This window comes from Halichoeres trimaculatus, unplaced genomic scaffold, assembly GCF_033239565.1.
Source record: "Halichoeres trimaculatus isolate MK-OKI-2021-1 unplaced genomic scaffold, fHalTri1.1 fHalTri1_scaffold_8, whole genome shotgun sequence".
Lineage (NCBI taxonomy): Eukaryota > Metazoa > Chordata > Actinopteri > Labriformes > Labridae > Halichoeres > Halichoeres trimaculatus.
Genome location: NW_027437186.1, coordinates 24,795,246 through 24,821,700, shown reverse-complemented (window position 1 = coordinate 24,821,700; position 26,455 = coordinate 24,795,246). Strand labels below are relative to the sequence as shown.

The 26,455-nt window shown below is 39.6% G+C and overlaps 1 protein-coding gene across 1 annotated transcript in view; it reads right to left on the bottom strand.

The window, feature by feature from the left end:
* The window catches only part of LOC141794772 (VPS10 domain-containing receptor SorCS1-like), a 70,102-nt gene extending 44,129 nt beyond the window's left edge, over window positions 1-25,973 (bottom strand). The window contains exon 1 of the mRNA XM_074675271.1: window positions 25,135-25,973. Coding sequence (XP_074531372.1) covers window positions 25,135-25,827 — 693 coding nt within the window. The 5' untranslated portion in view covers window positions 25,828-25,973. The remainder of the gene's footprint in view (window positions 1-25,134) is intronic.
* Between the last annotated feature and the right edge of the window lie 482 nt (window positions 25,974-26,455).

The following is a 26,455-nucleotide window of genomic DNA, read 5'->3' as shown; positions in this document are numbered from 1 at the left end:
TTCAGGCCACAGCAGAACATTTCCCTGTGCTGATTTGAAGCCTTCAGTGTTTCTTGTGTCAGTGCTTGTTACAATTTCTCTCGCCACTCTCTCTGCTGAAAATCTGGTAGTGAATGCTGCAGGAGCCAACAGCTCAACAGAGCTGTCAATCAATCATCTTTTTGACATCAAACATGAATAAAACTAAACTCCTCCATAAAAAATGAACACTTGATTGGAGCTAACTGCTACGCCAGAAACCATGCATGAGAAAGTTTATTGGATTTGTATCTTAATTTAGTAGTTTGACTCATGTTCCATCAGTCTGTATGGAGGAGGCTGGCTTCATGACCTTAACTTACAGAGAGAGGGATCTAAAACTTGTGCCTGTTGTTCTGTTGATCGCTTCAAACTGTCTTTGGTGCTCCAGGTGGAACACTTCCCTGCTTACATGGACTTTCCAGCATTTTACACCTCTATCTGCACCACTTATGTACACTCTGCATTCATTCATATGAAGTGAATTTTGTCTTGTTAGTTTTTATGCAGGTGTGCATTTTTTTTGTCTTTGTTTGCTTTGTTGTTTTTATGTGTCTCTGCGTTTGCCTGTCTGTGTTGGCTATAACTGTTATCTTTTATGCATCTATGTAGCTGCTTGTCTTGTCTAGATCTGATTTAACGGTTATAGTTTTTATGTCTGTTTTACTGTGTTTATCATGTGCCTCATTCCCCAAAGCCTAACCAGGGACAAGGACAGCAAATTAGCCATGGCCACAAGTCTTGGAATACACAGCATCGATTGCACTGTAATTAGATGTAGCAGTGCCCACATGTATCGTTCCTGTCAAATCAACTGATAAATAAATAAATAATCTAACCACACTTTTTCTATAGCAACCCTTGCTGCTAATAATGCAGTAAATTCAAACTCATCAGTCTTGCTTTATGTCCTAATTATTTGCCCTCTTTGCACAAAAGCAGACCAAAAAAGAAAAAAAACCTCTGACTCGGCTATAACTTTGTGCTGAACGTATGAAATCCTTTACGAGCGCTAGTTCAGAGATAACCCAGGTAGCTTGTTAGAACCATGGTGTCCAGGCTGGGCTGCAGAGATTTATGGACCTCCTATAAAATGGCCTTTATTCCTTTGAAATACTTGGCCCTCATGGAGACTGTCATACACAATAAAACAACCTAGAGCAGTTGGAAAATTAGGCCAAAAATATCCCCAATTCTATAAAGCAATTAACTTTATGCTTTTACTTGGGAATGATCCAGGGTTACAGTCGCACATAATTTTGATTATTGCCGGCAAGAAAGTTTCTAGGAGATGTTAAAAATGAAAAGTTAAAGCTCTAAAGTTGCAGTATCAATCCAGAGATACAGCATTCACTTTGTAGATTTTTAGTGTTATGCAGGTGTTTGAAGTCCAGCATGTCTCCTGAGCTTTTAACTTGCTAATTGAAAACTCTGGACAAAGGCTCCTCTTTTTATAATTTCACAGTTCTCCAGATAATGTCCTAAGTTATTCTGTGAATTTAAATAACAATGACATATATATTTGCATATTTCCCTCTGAATTACAACAATGGTGTCACATTTCGAGGCCAGATTCGATGTAATGCACAGCCCATTACACTGCAGCGCACTACCGTATCCCCAAACTGGATTACTTGACATCCAGGAGCAAGCAAATTGATTTTTCAACCTCTAATCCTTTGTAAATCTTAAACCTTGGAGGTAAATGGACTGGGATGAATTTGATCATTATGTTAGAATGAATAGAGGCTTAATGGTGACTTTAAGGGCTTAGGGTGAGGAGATTACTGTTGAAAAATGAAGGTGTTGTATGAAGAGGAGAGGTATCAGGAAAACAGGGGAGGAGGAGGGGAGGGGGGGGATTTGTTATTGAAGGATGAACACCTGAGACAAATGAAAGCAGTGACACATTACCATTCATTCCCACTCGCAGCAACCCCATGATCCAGCCTTATCAGCTGTTGGTATTAAGTTGCCTCATCAATAAAACTGTCATCACATTTAGCCACTGCAATTAAACAGATGGATGATTCCATGAAAGCGATTGTTACAAGAGTTACTGACTGGAATATTAATAGTCAAAACAAATCTATCAACACCTGTCACATATCTGAGGTGTGCACCTGACTTTTGCAAAATGCATGATGCGATCGGCTACAGATTAACTTTAACCAGCAGTATGTCATACAAAAAAAAGTTTACCAAAACAACCTTAAGAAAGAGGAAAAAGGGGTCAAACTTTCTTTTTGTCCTTTGGTGTATACTATCTTGCTCCGAGAGGGGAGAAAAATGACAGACACACACACAAAAGATTTAAAAACAATGCAAGACAGTTTCTTTACAAAGACCTTAAAAAAAGACATAAACGAGACATCTGACACAGACAACTCAGTAGCTCAGACAGAAACTGAAAGACAGAAAATGCAAAAGAGCTTCTATATTTATCACACATTGCTCCTGTGCACTGGGGGTTAAGAAGCTTGATGGAGGCTGGAACAAAATATAGCCTCAAGCAGTTTGACTTTAACTTTAGCAGACTGAGTTTGAGTTTGTTTGTTTCAAAAAATAAAAACAAGACCAGTGGTGTTAACCTCACTGTCAAAGCATGTGGATAATCCGGATTAATGGGGGCACAGTATCGGGAAGAGAGGTTTATTTTTAATCTAGGTGAACCAACCATTTGACATTTCCAAACTCACCAGCCTGCAGAGTAACTGAACCAGTAAAAAAGTTCACCACAGTGCAACAAAATAACAACAGAAAAATCAACAGTAGAGCGATATGTAGTTGTGCCTGAAAAAAACAGTACTGTGTAAAAGTATTGGTCATAGACTGTGTAAAACATGGACAACAAAAACTCCCCCAAGTGAAGCCACAATCTGTAGAGTTCCCACTGTTAACTGGCTGCAGAACGAGACCAGGAACATGGGTCAAACTAGCAAACACCAGCATGAGCGTTTGCTGTGCATCAACACAAGAGCCTGTGCTGGTGTGTACTGTACCAAAGTAAGGGATTTATTCTTAAATTAAACATGTGTCTTGGTTAGCTGGACAGGAGTAGCATCAGTCTCTCTGTTCCAACAGCCAGATTTCTTCTGCCTGTGCCTTTGCTCCCAATCTACAGAACTTTTGGCTTTGATTTTTTCACAATGGGAAACACTGTTTTGAAACAACAAAAAACAACTAGCAAGGCTGCATGACTCAAACATGACTCAAAGAAAGCAAAATTTAAATAATCTTTGTTTCTAAATCACAAATTTTAAACCTTAATCTGTTTACAAAAAGGTTATTGGAATCCTTCAAAACCCCGAATCAGGCAATTTCATGTAAAATAAACAGGGTTTCTTCAACACACAACACTATGCAAGGAGAATGCTACACTGCAAACACTGAAATCTTATCAAGTGTTTTTGTCTTATTTTCAGTAGAAAATTCCTTTTTAGACTCAATATGAGCCAAATTCACATGACCAATCCAGAAAAATGTCTTGTTTAAAGTTATTTAAGGACTAAAATGAGGTCTGAATTGCTCGTAACCAGTAAAAAAAAAATCTGCCAATGGAACAAAAGAAAAGTTACTTGTATTAAGACATTATTCTAGTCTCAAGGAAATTTTCAAGCAATTTTTTCTTGTTCCATTGGCAGATTTATTTACTGGTTACAAGTGATTCAAACCTCATTTTTGTACTCTGAAAACTTGAAACAAGACATTTTTCTGGATTGATAAGTTGAAAGTGGCTCAAATCGAGTATAATAAGACGATTTCTACTTAAAAAAGACAAAAACACTTGATAAGATTTCAGTTTTTTACAGTGTAGTGCCAAGAAACAGCTGACTCTTGTTCAGCTCCTTTTTAAACTCTTACTTTTTCAGGTTTACATCTTTTCAGTGAACACAGAAAAGCTTTAAATCATTTAAAACAACAATACCCCATGCATACAGGGGTGAAAGTATGGCAGAGGCAATAAGATTATCATTACACTAAACTTCCACACACTGAGTATTACTCATTAGCTGATACTGAAGGTTTTTAATCTAAACCTGAACATGGAGGAAGAAATTGATTTTTCAAGCATCTCATGAGGTGGAAAATGAACATTATAGAAACCAAATGGCACTCAAAAGCAATCCCTGTAGTTAAATTGATCCCTTTTTCAGCTCCTTTAAAGGTCCCATATTATGCAAAAATAACTTTATTAAGTCTTTTGGTGAAATTTTTGGGTCTTTGGCTTTCCTCCCAGCCCACAAAATGTGATATTTAATGACAAAACCTGCGCTTAGTAGTGCTTGTGAATGTAAAATCCTGACCTAAAATGAGCTGTTTGGATTTTGGGGATTTGCCGACATCAGCAATTCCCTTTTTTGACCAATCAGGAGTCCGACCTGATAGGTCCACCGGAGCAGATACCCCCGCGCCCACTCCCCTCCCCAAAGGGCCATCACTGCTCTGTTTTTGGCTGTAAACAGCCACATAGTTCCATGCACAAGCTTCCCATCCTGGAAGAAGACAAGACTTAGTGGCTAGAGTTAGCTTCAGGATGCTAACTTAAGGCCGCGGTTAGCCTGTTGTTTTAGCCTGTAATGTTACGGTAAACAAGCTTTTCTGTTTTCTTAACACTGTGCACTCGGAGCCCAGTAGTCATGGATGTGGCGCCGCTCTCAGTGACGCGTGAGAGTGGGCGGTATCAGCTATGGCTAATTTACATATACAGGCCACGCCCACTAAATCAGACCGTTCTGAAGAGAGGGGCTATGAGAACCTGGAAACAATGCTGCTGTGCTTGATTTATTGACTTTTTGGACCAAAACATGTTACTACCATTTCATGAAGGCATCAATGATCTATATTAAACTGCAGAAAAGGAGCATAAATGAGACCTTTAATATCTGAGGGTGATTCTGGGTGCTCTTTTACTGCTAACTTGCCCTGATCATGACTTGCTGGATTCACCAGGCTATAAGAGCTAACAGTATATATTGCTACACCTGGGAACTACACTGATGAGAGCAGTGACAGTGCACCAAACTTCTCAGTATGGTGAAAAAAAATAAGGAGTGAGTGTTGTAAAAGGATCCAACATTTTCACAGATGTAATAAAAGCTGATCTCAGCAGCTTTAATTTATGGAGCAGCAAACTGAATAGGTCTACAGGACTTTGACTTATTGCATTATGACACTTAAATGAGTAATACCTGGTGACATTAAATGTCACAACCTTGGGAAATTAAATGGGGGGAAAAGGGTGCTGAACACCTGCTGACAGGATGTAACACAGCACAGAAGTGTTGACCAGGTGGTGGCTGAAGCCTTTCAAGGAAAAAACACAGCTTAGCAAGCAAATTTAGACCCCGTGGGCCAGAATGGCAAAAACCATGAAGCCCCACTTTATAAAATTTCCACATAAAACAGCATTCAATAACACCTTTTATAAGAAAAGAGCCGCCTGATTCTATTTTATTGTTTTGTGGCCCTGTGTCTCTCTCTGAAAAACAAAACCCTGCAGGGAGGCGAATCCTCATATAGTTCAATACCACCTCAGTGAGAGACATAATGTACAGAGGCTTTTGTCTGCCACATCAATTAATATCACTTCATTAACAAAGGCAACATTTCCTCACGGACCAGATGTTGTACTGAAGCGGGGCTGTTTGAAGTCAGATCTGTGAGCTCTGCCATGCATAGCAGGTCACTGCAGTCATTAATTATAAAGCAATGGAAAAACTTTACGTACAACATAATGTAAGTTAATGAGAAAAGAGCGAGGAGTCTCCTGTACAGTAATGAATTGCTGGTGCTGGAGTTTTCTAATGACTGATTTAATAGCAGATATGATTTACCGAAGAGCGGGCAGGGATTTACTCTATTAATAAATCATTCTTTTATCATTTCAGGTTTAGGATTTGGGAATCAGAATTATTTTCTCCTTGATTAACTCTTAACCCTGGTAACTACTAATTTATCTACCTCTGGCTTCATCATGATTCACTTATTTGCTGCACCCTTGAGTGAAGTCGTACATCATACTGAGCAGTCCTTAACTACTGCATAGTTATCTCTCCACTGGTCAAACTTTTACTTATTAGATGCTTCAATAACCACTCTTATTTTTTAAAACAGTTGCCAAGGCAGCTTAACCCACTCAATATGAAGAAAGAAAACTTGTCATGTTGAAGCTGAATAAGTAAAAAGAAGGAATGTGATGGAAATTTAACTCCATTTGTTGCTCGAAGCACTTGTAGGTTATTTAAAGGACTCCAAGTTTAAAAGATGTAATTCCAGCCCTAATAAAGCCCCACTTCAATGTGACTGAAGGCAACATTGTGTAACTATTGCAGATGGTAATACCATTGATCTGTGAACATCAAATAACCAGCGTTTTGAATGGACAGCATGCGGATACATTGGAGCAGAACAAGCCAGTGTCTGACCTTAATGGACTCCTCGTATTGAGACAACAGCCCCGTGTGGACCTAGCAGCTCGCTTGATAAGTCATCTGAAACGACTTCCTTCTTCTTTGGGCTTCTCCTCTCGCATCGTTCGCCTCTTCACCATAAATGAAAGGCACAGGCTAGTTTAGCTGCTCGGCTATGGTGGCCCGCTGGGCTTGGAAGCTTCGGCGTGCATGAGGAGGGGGTCTGATCAATGCAGGAAGAATGAGACAGCGAGTGAGCTGTTTTTTATGTTCTTTTTTTTCTAAAAAGTATTCTTCTGTGCATTATTTTTTTTTAAACTGCTCCGAACTCTTGCACCCTTTTTGAAAATTTAGAAGTGCTGAGTGTGATAGTAGCAGATAAGTTGCAGGCTTCCAGACTCTTAAATAAAAATGTTTTTCCTCTGACATAAAGTAAAACAGCTGATTAGATAAATATGCTGGGGAAGGTTTTTCTCACCCATATGTCTTGTTAAGCTCAACAACAGTGTTTGAAACCTACTGATTGCCAAAATGCATCTCTATAAATTCAGCGGGTGAATAAGAGTTATGGTTTTCAATGTGATTGGGTTCTCAAAGCAGCCAGGTCTTGTAACTCATACTGAATAAGGGAGTAATGCAGGTGGTCACAGTAAAGTGAAAATGTTCTGAGGCACAAAATGAGATGGCAACTAAGCAAAGGCCAATAAAAGAGTATTGACGATATGAACCGATGGGGGTTTCTGATTCGCAGATGGAGCACTGAGGCACGGACTGAATTGGTTTCAGCTGAGCTACATTTCAGAAATACAAGTGAGGTTGAAGTCTCGGAGTTTGAAACACAGCGAAAACAGGCAGAAGAAGATGACTACTTTTACAGCACACAGAGTTTGACCCTTATACAACATATGCTGATTAATATCACTGTGTCTATAAGGGCCTGTTATAGTCCATAGAAATCCATTCAGACCAGCATACACATTTTTGAAACAGAATATATAATGCAGAGAATAATTCCAGGGTGGTTTAAGTCTGTCTAGCAGAGCATGCTTATACTTGTAGTTTCTGTAGTTTCTCTTAACTCGATCCAAAGGGATGTGGCTCAGTGTATGTTCAAGCCTCGGAGAAGAGATGCCTTTTGAAACTCTCTTTTCAGTCTGTAGACTCATGTTGTACTGGTCAGAATCGTTATAACCCATTATGTGGGTTTGCATGACCACTTCTAAATCAAATCAGAATTAGAAATATGCTCCAATCTGAAAAAAAAAAATTGTATATAAACACTGAATTTAAATGCAAATTTCTTTTAATTGGTTTCCTTTCTCTTTTGGATTAAAGGTTTTTGCGTGCTCGTTTCTTGTTTTGAGATTGGACATAGCAAGGTAAACCAGTCAAGAAACTAAACAGGTCTTTTTTGACATTTTAAAACAGCAAAAGCTACCAATCTACCCAACAGAGGCTTGACCTCCAAGTCCTTTATTGTGTATCGGATCAGAATAGGCCATGCCGCCTAAAAACAGATGACACAGTATTTTCAACCAGAATCTGGCAGATTTTAACAAGGATAGCAAAAAGTGGTTGTTTTAGTATTTTGTTGCTACTTTGGCTTCAAACCTCATTAAACACCCCTGATTAATTTAACATGCAGCACTTGGTAAATGGAGCCTGCAGGTGGATGCTGGTGAGGTGTTGAGGCTGAACGTTTGAGCGCAGCAGTGGGGCAGAGCAGTGGTGGCAGTAGCAAAGCAAAGGCAGAGGCCTGGGGTCTTACTGCTTAAATAAGCTGCCCAATTGAGAGTGGCTCCATTTGCGCTGCTTTTATGTTGCCCTTTAAACTGCATCACACCCGAGTCACTTTATTTGCTTCCTGTTTGCTTTGCTTTTTAAAGTCAGAGGAATTTAAAAGCAGCTAAATGAAAGATCCTGTTACCTGCAGAGCAGATGGGGAGACACTACTTTTGACAGGTATGACAAGTGTTGAGAGAGATCATCCTCCAGCTTTTAGATGATGGATGGCAATCTTGTATGGATTTCTTAAAAAAAAAAAAAAAGAAAATGTTGCAATGGTTTGCAAATACACCTTGGCAGGCTCAGACATTGGCTTTCTGTGGGAAACACTGTAACATCAAAGTGTTCACCTGCTGCTGCCATGTTTGCATACATCCACTCAGCAACAGGCATAAGAGACATGATAAAACATCACTGAGTCAAAGACAGATAGCACTGTTTTAGCTTTATTTGTTGTCTGTGTGGCTTGTCAGTTAGCATGTTAGTGAGCAACGACTACTATCTACTCACAACATATATGTCTATAAACGGACATCTGCGCACTAGTACTTCCTGTATGATCAACTATGTTGTCTCTCAATTTGCTATTCGGGCTGTAAACAATGACAACGCATCATAAAATTGAGATAATGACTGTTAGTCATTTCGTACACCTCTGGCTCAGCCCCAAAAACGCAGTACTCTGAAAACTGTCTGCAGCACATGAATGCATCACAGCTGTGCAGAAAAAAAAGAAAAAACAGGCTTACAATGAATAGTAATTAAACACAAAAATTAAAATTTACAAAGTGTTTTTGTTCAAGAAAATAGTCCCCTGAGCACATTTTCATAGTAATTTATGTGCAAATTTGCCATGTCTGCCGGCACATCAGTAACCATGAGTTTTTGTTCTGTGAAATCAGTATTAGACTCAAAAAGCCCCTCATTGGTAAGGCTCTTACATATATTTGATTCAAGCAAACAAAAAGAGTCCCTGCATCAAAAACACAGCAATGACTGTGCAGTGCATTGTTCGAGCCAAATATCCAGACCGAGGATAAAATCTTTGGCTGATTTTTATGGAATTTATGTTAGACAGCGCTCAGTGAACGAGAAAAGGAAATCCAAGAGGGGAACACAGCATGCCCAGGAAAAAAAAAAAAAAAAAAAAACGCACACTGCAGGATTCAAGGGGTAAGAGAACCTCACCACAGGAAGGCATGGTGACTTGGCAGAGCTGATCTCAGCCTGCCAGTCGTTTCTGCACAGCGCCGTGCTTTAAATACCAGCCCCTCTGTTTATCCATGCAATGAAAGCAATGCCACATCCAGGAATTCTGTCAGGAGGAATCAATTCTTTGCCTTTTGTCGGCTTATACATTGATTTGTGGTGCTGCAGTTCTTATTATGTATTTCATGAATTTATTTATGTGTCTTTAGCTCGATGTGTGATGTTCAATCTCCCCCCACTCCCAAAGACAAAATGCCACAGCAACCCCTCACCCTCCAACAAGCTGTCCATCAAAGCCTTCCACACTGAGGAGGGGGCAGATGTTAAAGTCCATGCTGACAGTATCAGCCACAGGGTTGTCTGAACGTGTCAACATGTCTCATGCAGGAAATTGAATGTATCACAATGTCCAGAATATTACTTATGATGGTGTGCTGAGGAGGCAGAGTCAAGGTGGGGTATAAGGAGGGAAATAAATGGGGGCAAAGGTGTTAAAATGGAATTCAATTAAGCTATTGATCATATTGAGTCTCCTGTTGCTCCCCCTGAGGTACAAACAAGAAAGGCTGAACCTGAACTAGCATGATTACTGACAGAAAGGGACGAGTGTCAGCCAAATTAAATGTTGCCCCAGACAGGCTAACTACAGTTTTTATCACATAACTTTTTATGCTAGAGGAGGAGCATTCAGAAACTGACATATAGGCAGCAAATGCTTAAAATGAATGCTTTGAAAATCACAGCATTTTCTTTAATTACAGAGTACTGTGTGCATTTACCACAAAAATATGCAAACCCCATCTATGTTTCTCCCCTGTAGAATTCAGCTTGGACAGATTAGAGTGTTATTTGAGCAAACATGCACTAAACCTCATTACCGGCTCAAAGAGAAACCAAAGAGATACCAATCACAGAAACTAATTATTTTTTGATGAGTCTTTTCAAATTTAATTCTGGTGTTTTCAGGTGGGAGACATTTTGACAATATAACTGCTTTGTTCATTCCCGTGCCTAACTCTGTTTAGAAGTTTCACAATTTTTCCAAATTTCTTACAACCCTGCATGTGTCAAAATTTCTGTGAAAGATTCACATTCATTTCTCCTTGATAATGTCGCAGCTGAAAGCAGCTTTCATTGTTTACATAAAACAATGGTAAATTTTGGGGGAAATGTGTTTATCTGATATCTTGTCAAGAATTAAAAGAGAAGAGTGAAAACAAGAAAAAAAGCTTCAAGATGTTTTTTTATCTACATACCACTGTCGGAAAACATTCAACAAATCTCTGTGTTTAATTTTGCCATACTTTTGAATAAAGAGTATTTTATACATAACGTTTCTACACACTCAGAAGTAAAACAAATCTTATCCCAAAACCGCTGCTGAACACAGTACCAATGAGGCACATACAGGATTCTCACTGTTGCTCTAAAACTTTTGGTTCAGTGGTACCTCAGGTGAAAAACAAAAGAGTCTGCAGCACAACAAGGCCCAGCTTTCAAATCCTTCACTCCATCATAAATTGATTTCTTTGGCAGTAGATTTTTGTCTTTACTTCTGCTGTAGCTCTATTAATAACGCTCCAAGGCAAAGTGAGGAGTTTTCATGTGGACAAAATCTGTGCTTTCCAATATGAAGACTGCATTTCCCATGAGCATCATCACCCACTGTGTGTAGATGTGTCTCTTACCAGAATTCTTTGTTGTGGTAGAAAATAAATGGATTCTAGATCTTTTTAACACTACTTTCTTTGCTCAAGACAATATTTTGCAGGCTGCTTTAATACTATAACTTAGTTCATAAAAATGGGCCAGACGTACCAGAGGTACAAATATTGATTCAACCTTATTTTCAGAAATCTAACCTAATAAACACAGTCACTAAATTCTAAACAAAGAGTAATCAGTGTTGTCACAAATGCCTTGCAGTTGACCATCTTTCAACAACATCCTTCAAAGATTTTCTCTTCACAGCAGTGTTCTTAAATTGATAAATAACAGGTCTCCTTATGCTTAAAGCTCACGCTTAAAGCTCATGCTTAAAGCTCACAATTACCATAGATATACGCCCCTAACATGCCCATATAAGGGTATGAGACCACTGTGCCACATAAATCATACAGGCACGAGAGAAGAGGAGAGACATCACAAATGCACAAAATAAATTATAAACCCATCTAGCACTGGACTCTGAGTAAAAAGAGAATTAGGTTTTCGTGAAACGGAGGTAGTGCAGCTACCAGTGAAATACAAATGAGCTAAACTATTTTTTGTAGCTGTAGAAATGAATATAAACAGATTTAATCACTATCACTCATACAGAGGATGGCATCTTCAGAAACACTGGGACGTTAACAGAAAAATGATGCCCACTAAATGAAATGTGAAGGGTAAAGAAAGCTTTCTCAAATCTCCTCCATAATTAATCGTAGCGTAATTAATGACTGATTTTATTCTAAAGGCTTTTACTGTAGAATGATAGGCATGTGATGGATTAGTCATTAAACAACCAAATATAAAGGAAGGTTATTTTTAGTGCGAATAACTTTTCACTTCTGAGGCCTAAATGATAGTCTTATGCAATCTTGTGCATACATTAGTGACAAATAAAATTCAACTGTTTCTGGGACTATGTTTGGCTGATAAAGTTAATTCTGTTCAGATTCTGATATTTCTAAACATGCAAACATGATTTCCACTTTCATTTTCTGTATTTGACATTTTGTAATTTAAACCAAGCTGCCTGGTTAAAATACAATTTGATTACATCCAATGCATTATCTACAAAAGTCTTTCGATGATGGAAAAAAAAAGGTGCTAAATGAGGGAAAACTCAATATCCAACAGCTTTGCACCAAAATACAGTATGGGACTGAATGGTACTCCTGAAAGTTCCTAGCTCGAGCAAACCAGAGAAATGAATTAAGGTGATTGTCAGCGTGTTATTAAAATCATAAGGACAAATTTGTGCAGTTTTTGTTTGTGTAAAATCAGTTAGTGGATGAAGCCCAGTGCCTTTAGTGGCACTTTTCTATACTGGCTTGTCACTGATGTTGAAAAAATATGTTTGAGTATGACTAATGTTGGCAGGACTCTGATTTTTCATTGACTTTCCTCCTGACCTTGATTGCCTGAAGTCTCTATACACATCAATTTTCTGTGCAACAATCTTATTAAATTAAAAAGAAAGTTACTCCAAACTAATTTCCTACTGATAGTTTGGACTGGAGTTTCTGACATCAATTAAACCTTGCTGCACTTTGACAGCACAATACTGAGGATGCAGTCATTATATTCATCCTTCCAGAGTTTGTGTTTGGGCACTCAGAGTCAACATCTGACATCTGCTAATGAGCTAAAATCATCTTTCCTTTCATAATGAAATAAACCTCTGCTCTGTTTGATCTCTAACCGAGTGTTTACCTCTGTTTGCCAGAGACCAACATTAGCTTTCACAAACTTCAGTGTCCCTGGATCATTGCAGCAATAACAACATGGCTTTTCTAAGTAGCATCAAGTGTTATCTTCAGTGGACTTTTCTCAAGTACGTTTAGAAAATGAATGGGACATACTGTTCCTGCTTTGAATAGCCAAGAAACAAGCTTTTAGCGTCCTCATCTTGGAGTAAATACAAGTTCAACAGAATGTAATAGATGTAAAGATCAGCCAAGGACAGACTCAGATGATGTGGACTGTGTGCTTTTGCCCATTATTTTTTCCAGGACAGTTCCAAGTGCAAATCCCCAGTTGGGCAGTCTGTGTAGTTTGCATGTTCTCTTTGTGCACATGGGTTCTCTCCAGGAACTCTGGCTTCCTTCCACAGTCCAAAATCATTCTCATCATGTTGTTTGGACACTTAATTGCTCGTAGGTGTGAGTGTGAATGGTTGTCTGTCTTTACATGTTAGCCCTGTGATAGGCTGGCGTCCTAGCTGTCGTTGGCCTTCTGCCCAATGACAGCTGGGACTGCTCTGGCTCCTCTGTGACCCCGAATGCATGGATGTCAAGGTTTTGAAAATATCTGTGGCACAGAACAAGAAAAACATTCCCAGGCTAACAACATAATTTAAAAAACGGTGAAGTTTTGATAATGAGACAGACCACTATCCACTAGAAAATGTTTCCTCCATATCATAAACCGTGCAGGAATTGGTTGTTGCCCTTATTTGTAAAAATGAAGCTAATGAAGAAATATCTTCAACTAATCGTCTCTGCAATGTTTCTAGGGGATAAAACGAACCCTTCTCAATTTATGTATCACCTACACAAGCATTTCCTGTATGAGTTTGTCATCTCAATCACTATTTTTGCATCTTTTCAGCACCATAATAAATCCTGTTTTATAGATAATGGCACAGTATGCTTTAATGGTGTGGCTTCTTCTAACTGACAAGGTCCTGCAGCTGGGACACATCAACCAGGATGGGGATGTAACAGTCGAATGATTCAGTTTGGATTAGGGCTGGGCGATTATGGTAAAAAATAAGAATCCTGATTATTTTAAGTGATACTAAAATCACAATTAATATACACAATTATTCGTTTATTCAGTACTGATTTAAACACAACTTTAAAGAGGCAGCAAGTGGCACATACATTATTATTGATACACATAAGTCACACACACTTGCTGTGGCTGCACATGGAACACAGAAGAGCTATGAAGCACAGGAACTTGCATACATCTACACTGTGTGGCATATTAATTGTTTTTCTTTGATTATATTGTTTATATGATTGTCAGATGGCAAAATTGAAATCACGATTAAAATCAAATTAATTGTCCAGCCCTAGTTCAGATCACAGGTTAAAGATTAAAATAAGAAAAAAAAAAACTGTCACACTATTTTCTTAGAAATGACCCTAATTTTGCATTTCAAGGCACAACAAAACACAATGCACCTCTGGGCATCTGAGAGAAACAGACGCCTGGAGGCTTTTTACCAACATTATTCTACAAAAGCCTCACTCATCAATAATTAAGCTTTCCTATAAAGACTATTTGGTTGTGTCTTTAAAATGAAACTGTTCAAAAACCATGCGCTTAAAAAACACAGATCAGTGAATTGACTCCAATCAGGTGTAAACTCAACACCCAGTCATCTTGTCATATTTGTTGTCACCTAGGCACAGTTGTGTGCACCGGGCCATGTGAGGTGTTCATTGCTGCATCTCAATGCCTTTGTATTCCCGCTGTGCTTGTATTTTGGAAATAGTGCATAATCATTATCCCTACTCTCACAGCAGATTTTGTGGGAGGAGTGATGATTTGTCTCTGACCAGGAGGAGAGGACCAACAAGGTGCCGTTTATGTTTATATCTGTAAACAGTGAGGCTGTTTTTCTCATTACTTCAACCGTAAATGTGCATGTATCACCTGGGTTTTCTGGTATTTTTTAAAGGAGCTACTGTCACACCTTTATGTGCAGTACGATAAAATTCTTCTTGAAGTCTTTTATTTTACCAAGATGTATCAAATACTGAAGCTTTCGCCACAGCCTCCCCTCACACACACTCAGAGGAGAGACTGGTGCAGACGGACAGGTATTGTGATCATGCTCATGTTAGTTTGGGGCTGAGGAACAAGCAAGGTGCAGTTTTATATTGTACACTACAATGATAAATTTTCCATCAACAAGTGAATCAAACATGGCCTGACTCATGGTGGTGCGGATGGATTGTGAAAAAAATTGCAATCCAAATACTGTCATTTCTGGTATCAAACAACTGAAATGTCAAACACAAGACTGTGATGGGAGCTCTCTAAGAGGCTCCTTTAAAGGTCCCATATTATGCAAAAATCACTTTATTAAGTCTTTCGGTGAAATTTGTTTGTCTTTGGCTTTCCTCCCAGCCCACAAAATGTGATATTTAATGACAAAACCTGTACTTAGTAGTGCTTGTGAATGTAAAATCCTGACCTATAACAAGCTGTTTGGATTTTGGGGATTTGCCAACATCAGCAATTCCCTTTTTTGACTAATCAGGAGCAAGTCTGACCTTATTGGTCCACTGGAGCAGATACCCCCGCATCCCCCTCCCGCCCACTCCCCTCGAGAATGCCGAAGTTGATGAGCCATCACTGCTCTGTTTTTGGCTGTAAACAGCCACATAGTTTCATGCACAAGCTTCCCATTTCGGAAGAAGACAAGACCAAGTGGCTAGAGTTCATTTATCAAGGAAATGTGCCAGCTACACTCAGTAAAACTGTTCATGTGTGTGCTAGTCACTTCAGGGCCGACTGCTTTTCCAACTTTGGACAGTACAACAGAGGACTAGCAAATAGACTGGTCCTGAATCCAGGCGCATTACCAACCATCCGCCAACAAACCTCGGACCCTAGAAATGTGAGTATTTTAAATGCTGTGTGCTGTGGAGCAGATGTAAGAGCTTTTCCTCAGTGTCCTCCCTGTCTCTGTGTTAGCTTCAGGATGCTAACTGTAGCTGCAGTTAGCCTGTTGTTTTAGCCTGTAATGTTACGGTAAACGAGCTTCACTATTTTCTAAACATTTTGCACTCTGAGCTCGGTAGTCATGGATGTGGTGCCGCTCTCAGTGACGCGGAAGAGCGCGGCAGTATCAGTGGCGGCTCATTTACATATGAAGGTCACGCCCACTAAATCAGACCGTTCTGAAGAGAGGGGCTATGAGAGCCTGGAAACAATGCTGCTGTGCTTGATTTATTGGCTTTTTGGACCAAAACATGTTACTACCATTTCATCAAGATATCAATGATCCATATTAAATTGCAGCAAAGGAGCGTAATATGGGACCTTTAATGACTCCAAAGCAATCATTTTTGGTGGAAATACCAAAAAACTAGATTTTTTGTCTTCAGTTCAGAATTGTGATAGCTTCAGCTCTTACTTCAGCCTTGGCTCAGTGCTATTGAGAAGTGTAAAGACATATCTGGCTAAGCAAGACTACTCCAACAGTTCTCAGGCACTGAGCTTCACAAAGACTGTGATAGAAAAAGTCTCAAAATAGAACATAAGAATGCCAGCAGATACAGCATTTTACCCAAAGTTGAGCCGGTGAGTCATAGATGTGACAACTGCATACCTGGCCCTGCTCCAACTTGCAGAGGCAGATGAGACGATAAACAAAAGTCTCAATAAACTACCTCAGGTTTAGCTTTACACCTGGGCCGTAAGCATATAGAAGAAGAAGAAGAAGAAGAAGATGCCCTTTTCAGGAAAAACAGAGCTGGAATTACAACAAAACAAAGTAAACACGAGCTAGGCACCAATCTTTGAATGGCTGCAGGATGAAGGACGTATTTTAAGAAGCGGGAAGGGAAAACTGTCTTTGCCAGAGATGGAGAAACTCAGCAAATACCCGAGACGTAGAAAGTTTGGAGTCCCAGAGGAGCTGGCCATTCAGCTTTAAGATATAGAAAGATTATGAGGCATCTTTTGCCAAGAAATGGGGAACTGTAAAGAAAAAGACACTCAAGCTAAATACCCTCAATACTGCAGAGCAAGCTGAAGCCCAAGGCCAGGGAGACACAGAAAATGGTGTTCCATCAATAGGTTGATTTTTTAAAGGACAAAAAACTACTGAAGGGATCTTCATCACTGACTGCAACAAGAAAAGGGAAGAGGAAAAGTGTGAAGAAAATGGTGTTAACATTTTACACAATTGAAATCTGGATATCATTTTCCTTCTGTTCAGCCTCTTCTGCCGGTGATATCTCGTGAATTATACAGGGTGCTGCCTGTACACTTTTTATCTGAAGAATTTTAAGTGACTAACATAATTCGCAATGCATTTAAAACAGCTGGACGGAGTGAAAATTAAACAGGACAACGTTCAAGGTTATTAGGGGGTTGGAGTCTGCACGGGGCAACACCCAGGACAGTTTGAATGTGTCACAGAATGACAAACACATTCACACCTACAGGCAATTTAGTCTCTGATTCACCACACCAGCATGGGTTTGGACTGAGAGCGGGGACTAAGGTCATTAAATTAGCAACATCATGCAAAACAAGGGGTAAATACAAAGACAGAATGAAAATAAAACAAAAACTTCTTTTTAATAAATGAAACACTAAAGTTACCTTGATCCCTAAATTTGCACAAAGTATTATTCTTCTTTGAATAAGAAGAATGATACATGTTCCACATTTAAGGCACTCAGATGAATTTCTGGCATGTTAAATAATGCTGGCTGGCTGTTTGCAGTTCGAGGAGGTCCATTGACAGTTTTCCCTACATAGCTACTGCCAACGGATTACTTACAAGCTGCAATAAGCCTGTTTCAATATCTCTGGATTAATATTTTACATGTTTTGGCAGCAGTGGTCTTTCTGCAGAGATCCAAGATATCTGAAGACAGCTTGAGAAAAGGCCAAACGTTTTTTCCTCCAACATGTGTGGTTCCATAATTCGTCTTTAGATATGATATGCTGTTGTTGGCCAAACTTGAGGTTGCTTATAAACTGAAAGTGTGATGATAGTTTTGTGCAGACACACAAGCAGAGTAGCTTGGTCTTACCTAATTTAAGACCTTTTCACACCACTGAAGATATATTTAAATTACTTTCCAGAGTTGTTAGTCACACCTTTCTTACAGCGTGAAGTTTCCCTAATTGGATAAGGAGTGTAGAAGCTGTTTTGAGGGGGAAGGATATGATATAAAAAGGTCACTTTTATCAAATAATGTTAAGAAATCCAACACTGTGGCAAAAGATGGTACAACAATATGACTTTGACATCATTTCTTTTGCCTTTTGAAGAATGCTTCATGTAGATGAATGCAGTAAATAACAGTTAAGGAACAGCTTCGATGCACTCATGACGACTGACCAATCCAGCATGGGTCACATAACAGAAAAATCACCATCCCCTCCCAACCTCATTCCCCCTTGTGACTTTTTCACACATTAGCTCACCCTGACATCTGGTGTAAAGTTCACTTGGGGATGGGCATGAAAACTGTCTGGGTAGAGTCAGGCTAAAAAGTGAGGCCTGGGCATTTTAAGGATTTTTGTGCCAATGTGAATCAGAGATGTGTGTGTATTTTCTTACTATCAAACATCAACCAGACAGCAGAATCACTAGTAAGTTCAACAAATTCCTGATATTTTCATTAATGCAGCCTGAAACATGGTAACATGTTGTGTCAAAGCTGTTGTGTAGACATCTGCCTCAAGCAAGGGCTGTGGCTAATGATTAATGCCATGATGCTCTACTACCTGGATGGAAACAAACACAGATGAAGATGGCATCTTACAGTGCAGCTCAGTCTGGCAGTACTCATCTTGAAAATTGAGATAAAAGTGTATATAGGCTTTGTGATGTAACCACTTGGTCAGCGCAATCCCTAACCAGCATTGACATTTGTGGTTGGTGCTAGCCCTGCTAACATTTACCACAAATGGCAAACTAATGTGTAATTTTTCACCCTGAGACACTGTGATTCCATTTGATTGTTCTTTGAGTGCTTCCTTACCTTCAGACTTATTGACTAGTTGGAATCTGAATTCAGCCACTTGGAAATGAGTTGCTTCAGAATATCCCTGGTGTGGCTACAACTACAGAGTAATACAATCAAGGCAGCCACCAAATGTCAATCATTTTACTACATAGAGAAACAGCCTTTTTAAACCTGTGCAATTAAATCCAAATGCTTACTATAATATTTCTTAAGTTTTTTAGTGCTTGCTTCCTTGCTACATTTTTGAAAGCATCAAAGCATCTGGTTGACAAGCCGCAGTGTATGTCATAAATGCCCTGCACTACAAAACAGTACACAGCCTGTTTTCCTTTGATCATCCCAAATGAAGGAGCATTTTTTTCTGAGCTTTTTATACCCTAGCTAGAATTTCTTTTAAAAGGGACAAATAACACAAAGCCAAAGTTAATTGTTTGCTGCACTCTAATCACTGCTGGACTCTTTAGCCCTTGCACATCAGGCCGTTAAACATGCTGTGCCCTTGGTTCACAGCTCATAAAGCCCCAGCAGATCTTCAGTTAACATCCTCTGCCACACAAGTTAATTGAAATTATGAATCTGTGCTGACTCCTGTAGAGAAAACATTGAAGGCTGGGAAGCTACATTTATGCTCTCTATGACACAAACTCTGCAACGCTCAGAAATATAGTCTACCTTACCATCTTTACATAATACAACATTTATCCACAATGTCCTTCATTGCATTCACGTCCTTAAAGCAACGAGTAAATCAATCTTTCAGACATAGTGCTGTTTACCCTGTTGGCCTGTCTGTTCACTTATACACAGGCACAAACTGTGACTAATGACTGACAATAACCTCATAAATCAATGTGCAATTGCAGCTGATTTTCTCTGCCTTTTCAGTGGTTTTCCTCTCAATTTAAAAGCAAAATGAAACCACAGCTGTGATAATTTAATAAATGATGTAAGAAAAGGTCCAGAGTCTCTGAAATTGGACTGGGACACTAAATATCACAGCAAAACAAAGCTGGGTCATGCAAGCTGTTTGCACAAGCTGGCAGGTGTCCTGTAGGTCCAACACCAGAAAAATACAGATCAGTGTTAAGAAAAACATTTTAGCAGGCTCAACAATATTGTTTACTAACACTTGTCTAAATTTTTGAGGAGTGTGGGCGCTCTGACAACTTGTTTCGTGTATGACAAAGTCCTCATGTGAGGACACAGCCTGAAGTGTCAAAACAGAGCCGCTCTTTCCCACGCAAACTGAGTCACGCTAACAAGCCACAGAAGATATCACGTATACGAACACTGTAAGCTTTTAAAACCCCTAAAACCTTCTCCTCTCTTTTTTTTCTGTTAGGTGACCAGTGCATCAATTGTTTCTACATTTTCCAAACAGTCCTCCTCCTTCATTTGCCTTGAAACACAAGTTACCCAATGATGTGTGACAGGCTGCTAAACCTCTTTTGGACCCACTAACAGTCAGCCAGTAGGCGTAAACTGTAAGTGTTAACAAGTTGAATTGACATTTAACCTTTTAAAGGGTAACTGGCTGGTTTTTCGGATATATCCCCTCTTGAAAAACAATTCTTGTAAGTGCACCAGCTGTAAACCTGAGAGCTTCTTTTGCGACTGTGCAAAGAGAGAAAAAGACAGAGACAGAGAGAAAGACAGACAGAGAGAGAAAGGGTGTGACACATAGAGGAGCAAACACATACTGTTTGTGGGATGTGGAACTGTGCCATGAGGTTGAAGCAACTCTGGCAAGAGAGGTTTGTCATGTTACTGCGAAAAGGATGATACTAAATTCTGGTAATCATGATTTTACTCCAAGGCAAACAGATTAAGAAGCATAATTTGTTAATGTATCCTGACTGTTACGAATAAAAAATAAAATTTACTAGGATATGTGACAGTACTTTAGGCTTTTTAGCAGTAAACCCAGGCTACAGCTACTCTTAGGGCCTGTGTCCACCAACAGCATTTTTGCATTATTTCTGTACAAACTAGGGCTGGGGGGTATATCGAATATACTCGATGTATCACAGGTTTTTGCACGTGACATATATAAAATGACTAGATTTCAATCATCGAGTATAAACAGCAACCTAAATGTTTTCAGACGTCACAACGTAAATCTCTTCGGTAATTGGCTCGTTTCACTCTCTGTTGCTCAGCCGGTGCTCCTCTCACAGCAAGCACCACGCTCCCCCGCCCACCCAGAAAATTCTCCTGCCCATGCGTGTTATGATATTAGGAGAGGAGAGAAGAAAAGTCGCTTACACGTCGTAGTCGCTGTCGTTGTGGGTTCCTGGGGCTTGTTTTCAAGAGTGCAGTAGTTGCTTATTTGGATTTGCTTTTCTGCCTGTATGATCCCTGATTCTCTCCCAGCTCTCCACAACGAGAAACAAACACAGCATGTTTTTAACTTTAACTTTGGCTTTTCTGCGCACTCTGCCCACCCTCTCTGAGTGCCGTTCGGTCAAAGCACTCAGCTGATCACTGCTCAAAACATGACGACAGATGAGTTTGATGCTATTTTACAGCTGAATACCAAAATACTGCAAGCTGGGATAATATCAGAAGACAAATCCAATACAATTCAACCAGACCCCAGGCTCAAAGACAGAAATCACTAGTCCTTTCCGCAAGACCAACATTACCCAGGTAGCTGATTTATGGATGTGAAAGTCATATTATCTCCAACTTTAGTTCATATTTTGAAAGTATAATTTAATAAATTATAAAATAATATAATATAATAAAATATATAATATAATATAATATAATATAATATAATATAATATAATATAATATAATATAATATAATATAATATAATATAAGTCAGTTTAATAAACCTAAATGAATTATTTTACTGGAACTAAAAATATGTAACTACGTGAAGTTTGGTTTCAAATAAAGAATTTGCTAAACTTTACCTGAGAGAGATTGAGATTTTCTCCTTTTTGCATTAAAATTTCAAAAATCCAACTAAAAGGTCTGCTTGAATCATTATACTGATGTCATTTTATGTATCAAAAGGGTTGGATTTAACATTAATAGAGTGATTTAGAGGAGAAATCAGAATATCGAGATATATATCTTGTATCGAGATATATATCTTGTATCGGGATATAGCCTACGAATATCGAGATAATGGATTTTGGCCATATCGTGCAGCCCTAGTACAAACCAATGCACGTCCCAGGCAAGAGACAAACACCTTGTGGCACCTGTTTTACCAAGCTGCTTACAGCACTTTAATGAAAATAATTCTACTTTGCAGAGCTAGTTGAGGTTACTCAAGTGGCCAAATGAAAATCAAAAAGGGCTTTAACTTCTGATGTGAACTTTATCAACAACAATTGAGAATTTTTTTTGTTATGTTTTGTTTTGTTTTGTTAGTAGGTTCTTTCTTTATGTGTGTAGCTGCTGCTAACTCATGATTACAATCAAATACTTTTCATGTTGTTGTTTCTATTTTAATAAAATTCCATTTATTAAAGGCAAATGAGAAGTATGCAGAGCATTTTAAGAGCTGCCTGTAGTACAAAAACATAAGTGGACACAGGCCCTTGTGTTTTATCCTATGTGTTTTTAATTTTTCTTAACAGATTGTGGAAGGCTGAAACAAAACAAACAGGGGTTTGAGAGACAAGTACACCCTAAGTGGGTCACATGTTAACACAGTCAACTGTACATGTATGTATTTGTGTAAAAAATGTAGACTCCTCCCACTGAGGCCACATTCTTTAAAAAGTTTGGTATGAACCCAAACTTAGCAGAGTACTTCTGTGGTGCCAGTTATTTTTTTTCTGTATTATTTCAAAAAGAACTGTATTTGCTCTCTCACCAACAGTTGGTGTGATGGCGATTGATGCCACTCTTGTGTCAGTCTGGTAAATAGGAAGCTTACATTAGCATGTGAGTAGCTTTTAGCTTAGCATTTTAAATGGCAACTAGGAAATAGGAAATGTAACCAAGTTTGAGCATTTCACTGTCTTTTGAGCCATATCCATTCCTGTGTGTGTGTATGTTAAAAAAATGAGATAACCATGTCTAGACAGGCTGTCCCCTCCTTACTCCCAGTCTTATCCTAAGCTAATAGTATTTTTGGCTGTAAGTTAATTTTATATGTGCAAAATTGTGAGTGGTATTTTCTTCTAAAGCATTCCATAAAAAAAGTTTGTTTCTAAATGTCAAAATATCTCTCCAAGGAATTCAGAGTCACAGAAAAACAAGTTGTGCTCTATTTGGAGTTTATTTTGGAGCACTGTTGCCTTTTTATAATTTATTTGCATCTGTTTACAGCTCACCATTAAATCTGGTGTGTTTAAAAACATTGAAATTCATTTCTGGTTCTTTTGGATGAAGTGATGCATGAGATGAATTTGACTGCAACATTGTTAGCTGGTCTTGATAATGGGTTGTTCTTGCTGAATGTGTTTTAAATTTGTTTCATTTAAACATGAGTGTGTGTATGTGTGTATATGGGGGGGGGGGGGGGGGGGTGTTAATGCAATTCTAGTGGCTTATGTGTCTGAGAAATTAAACACTTCCTTTTTTGAATGGGAGAGCCATCTCTGTTTCATCCTCTTGCTAATCTATATGCTGGCCAGAGATAATGTCATAATTATGTCCATTTCCATAGCCATTATGCTGATGACACACAATTATACATATCTGTATAATGAAGCTAAATGTGTTAAACTGACTCACAGCCTGTCTGCACTTTCCAACATAGACAAGTCATAACTTTATGAAACTCAATGAAAGGCAAATAAGGCATAAATACTTTTTCATAGCCTGAGGCCAAAACAGATGCGCTATCCCAGGAACCTTGGATCTCTGGTTCTCCAAAATCAAGCCTCGGCCCTGTGTCATAGTGTGTTAGACTCTGATTCCACTAATAAATCTCATCTCCAAATCAGCAGGCTCTCATCTCAGAAATATCGCCTGGGTGTATTTCAATCCAGCAAGATATCTAAAAGCTAATTCATGCTTACATTTTAAGCAGGCTAGACTACTAAACATTTCCCTGGTCTTACTGAAAAGTCTATTTAGGGACTAGAAATTATTCAAATTCTGCTGCTTGACTCATGATCAAAACAAGAAAGCGACAGCATACCAGTGTGGTTTTAGCTGAACTCTAAAAGGCTCTGCGTGTCTCTTAGAACTGATTTCAAAGTCTTCCTGCTTGTAAAACTGTAAATGGCTTGGACTGGCTTACATTGCAGACCCCCTGTTGTTTTTGGAGCTCTCCCATTCACTCACATCCTCGACTGGGGGTTGCTGGATGTTCACAGAAACAAAAATAAGAGAAGAGGATGTTCCCAAACTAGGGAATGCCAGTTTCCTTGATATATGGGAAGCTGCTTCCATGAGCATTTTCGAGTAGAAGCTAAAAACACATTTCTGGTTGCCTTTGAATGTGGGGTGGTTATCACTTTCTGTGTAATGGTATCACTGTGCTGCTATTTACTGCCCCATTTTGCTTTTTAAAGTCTGCTTATTTTTAACTTCAAGTAACAGTTTTGGAATAAAAAGAGGGTGAAAAGGAGTATTTCTATTAATACTTGAGAATTTGTATTCTTGGTATCATGACTTTGACTTTTACTCTGCAGTGGCTGTGCTCTCTGACGTAGATTAACGTCTGCATAACTTTGGGAACAGTGCACCAGTCACTGTGCTGTATGTTTAACCTTTAATATAGTCTCATCCATCTCTCTATTTATGAGCAAAGCAGATGAAGCTCCAGTAAGAAGATAAGGCGCATAAAAAGGGTCATTGATCTCGTTTATGGATGAAAATAATGCCCACAGCCAGCTGCCAAAATCAGTGATTCGACCCAAAAAGGAGAAAAAGGAGCTAAAGAGTAGAGTGTGTGGATGAGTGAAGGAACGGATGGGAAAGAGAAGACAATCATTAATTTTGAGCTCAATGCCCGGTTTCAAACTTGTGTTATTTAGACTTTTTTTTCTTAGAGGTTCATCCTATCCAAGACAGCTAATCAATAAATAATAGTTGATGGTGTATGCGTGTGTGAGAAAGACGGAGAGAGACAGAGAAAGAAAGGAAGCGGGGAGGGTGAAGCAGAGCAAGACTGATACCCTGAAACTCCGCAACCTCTCAGCAGTCTCACATTCATCTCTTCCAAGCCTCATTTACTCAATCATTGCCAGTCAAAAGTATGTGCTTTAAATGACGTAATTAAACCTTGTAATTAAACACTGACCACACTGCGTCAAAAGAGCGCCGTGCGTAAATCTGGTACACATGAACTACTTACGCTGCTGTTCTGTCCGGACCAGTGCACCATCGCCTGGTTATGCGCCGTGTCCCCTGTCAGTGGAAATGTGGTGCTTGTCAGTTGAATCTCCTCCTGGTCCGCAAACGAAGCATCCTCCCCGCCCTCTTCGGGTCTGTAGCCGGACCATGCCTCTGCGCTCCTCGCGCTGCGTGTTCGTCTCCAACTGGGCACGTCCGCGTCCTCTTCCCCCATCACATCAACCTGCGCCCCATTTTCAACGTAAAAGCTGTTGTTTTTTGCCTCTTGGGCCAAGTCACCGTTAACAGGAGATGAGGCTGAAGCACTTCCAGAAACCACTTTCTGCTGGGAAAGTTTTTGCTGCCCGCTTAACGCGTCTTTCTCCAGGCAACTCGTGTTATTTCTACCCAGCCGTGGCTGCACTTTGAACGAACTTTCTTCCCTCGCTGGTAATTCCGCAATGTTATACTTTTCGTCTCCTTTGGCTTCTGGTGACCCCTCGGTAATTCCAACAAATTCATCAACTGGTGCCTCGTCTAAGTCAGCCAGATCAAGCGCCGAGAGTTCCCGGGGAAACGCGTTGATAAGCGGCAGCTGGCACGAGGGAATGCACCTCACCTCCGCTTTCGTTCCGCCCAGGATGGAAGTTAGGGTGAAGAGCCAAATCCACTCAGAGAAAACGATGAAAAGGCAATGACCGAGGCGCGTCTCCATTCTCCGTCAATTCCCGACTTCGGGCGTGTTAGAAACATATCATGTTTTCACTCTTGAGCGCGTGTCTGCTGTCACCTGGCAAAGTGCAGTCCGTGAATGCACTGTGGGGAGGTGCAGCAGCGCGCGGACAAGTGTTCCCAAGTACTGATGCAAACGATGCATCAGAGGAGGAGCTGGAGGCTGAATCCTGGACGAGTGGGGAGAGGGGGCTCGTACCCCCGCAACTCCATCTCAACCTGAATGAATAAAACAGGGCGTACTCTCAATTAAGTTATATTACTAGGGAAGCACATGGTCCCTTAGTGCTTTTTGATCATCATTGCGCCAGATTTCTGCAGGGAACGTAATCTTTTAGATGATTATGCATTGGATTAAAACAACCTGACAGGTCTTAAGATGGTGGGGCACCCCGGGGAGAAGTTAAATGTGCCCCTGCCCATCTTTTGGTGGAAATGTTCCTGACATGAGCTTTATGGTAGACACAATGAGCCTTTGCATTTTCCATTAGCAGGGGGGCTAGGTAATCAATTAACAGGATCGCCTGTGTTCACTGTCAATTATGCCCCTGCAGGTAATGACTCTGTTGTGGCCCGCCTGCAAAATAGCTCAGAAATTGTTTCACTTCAGC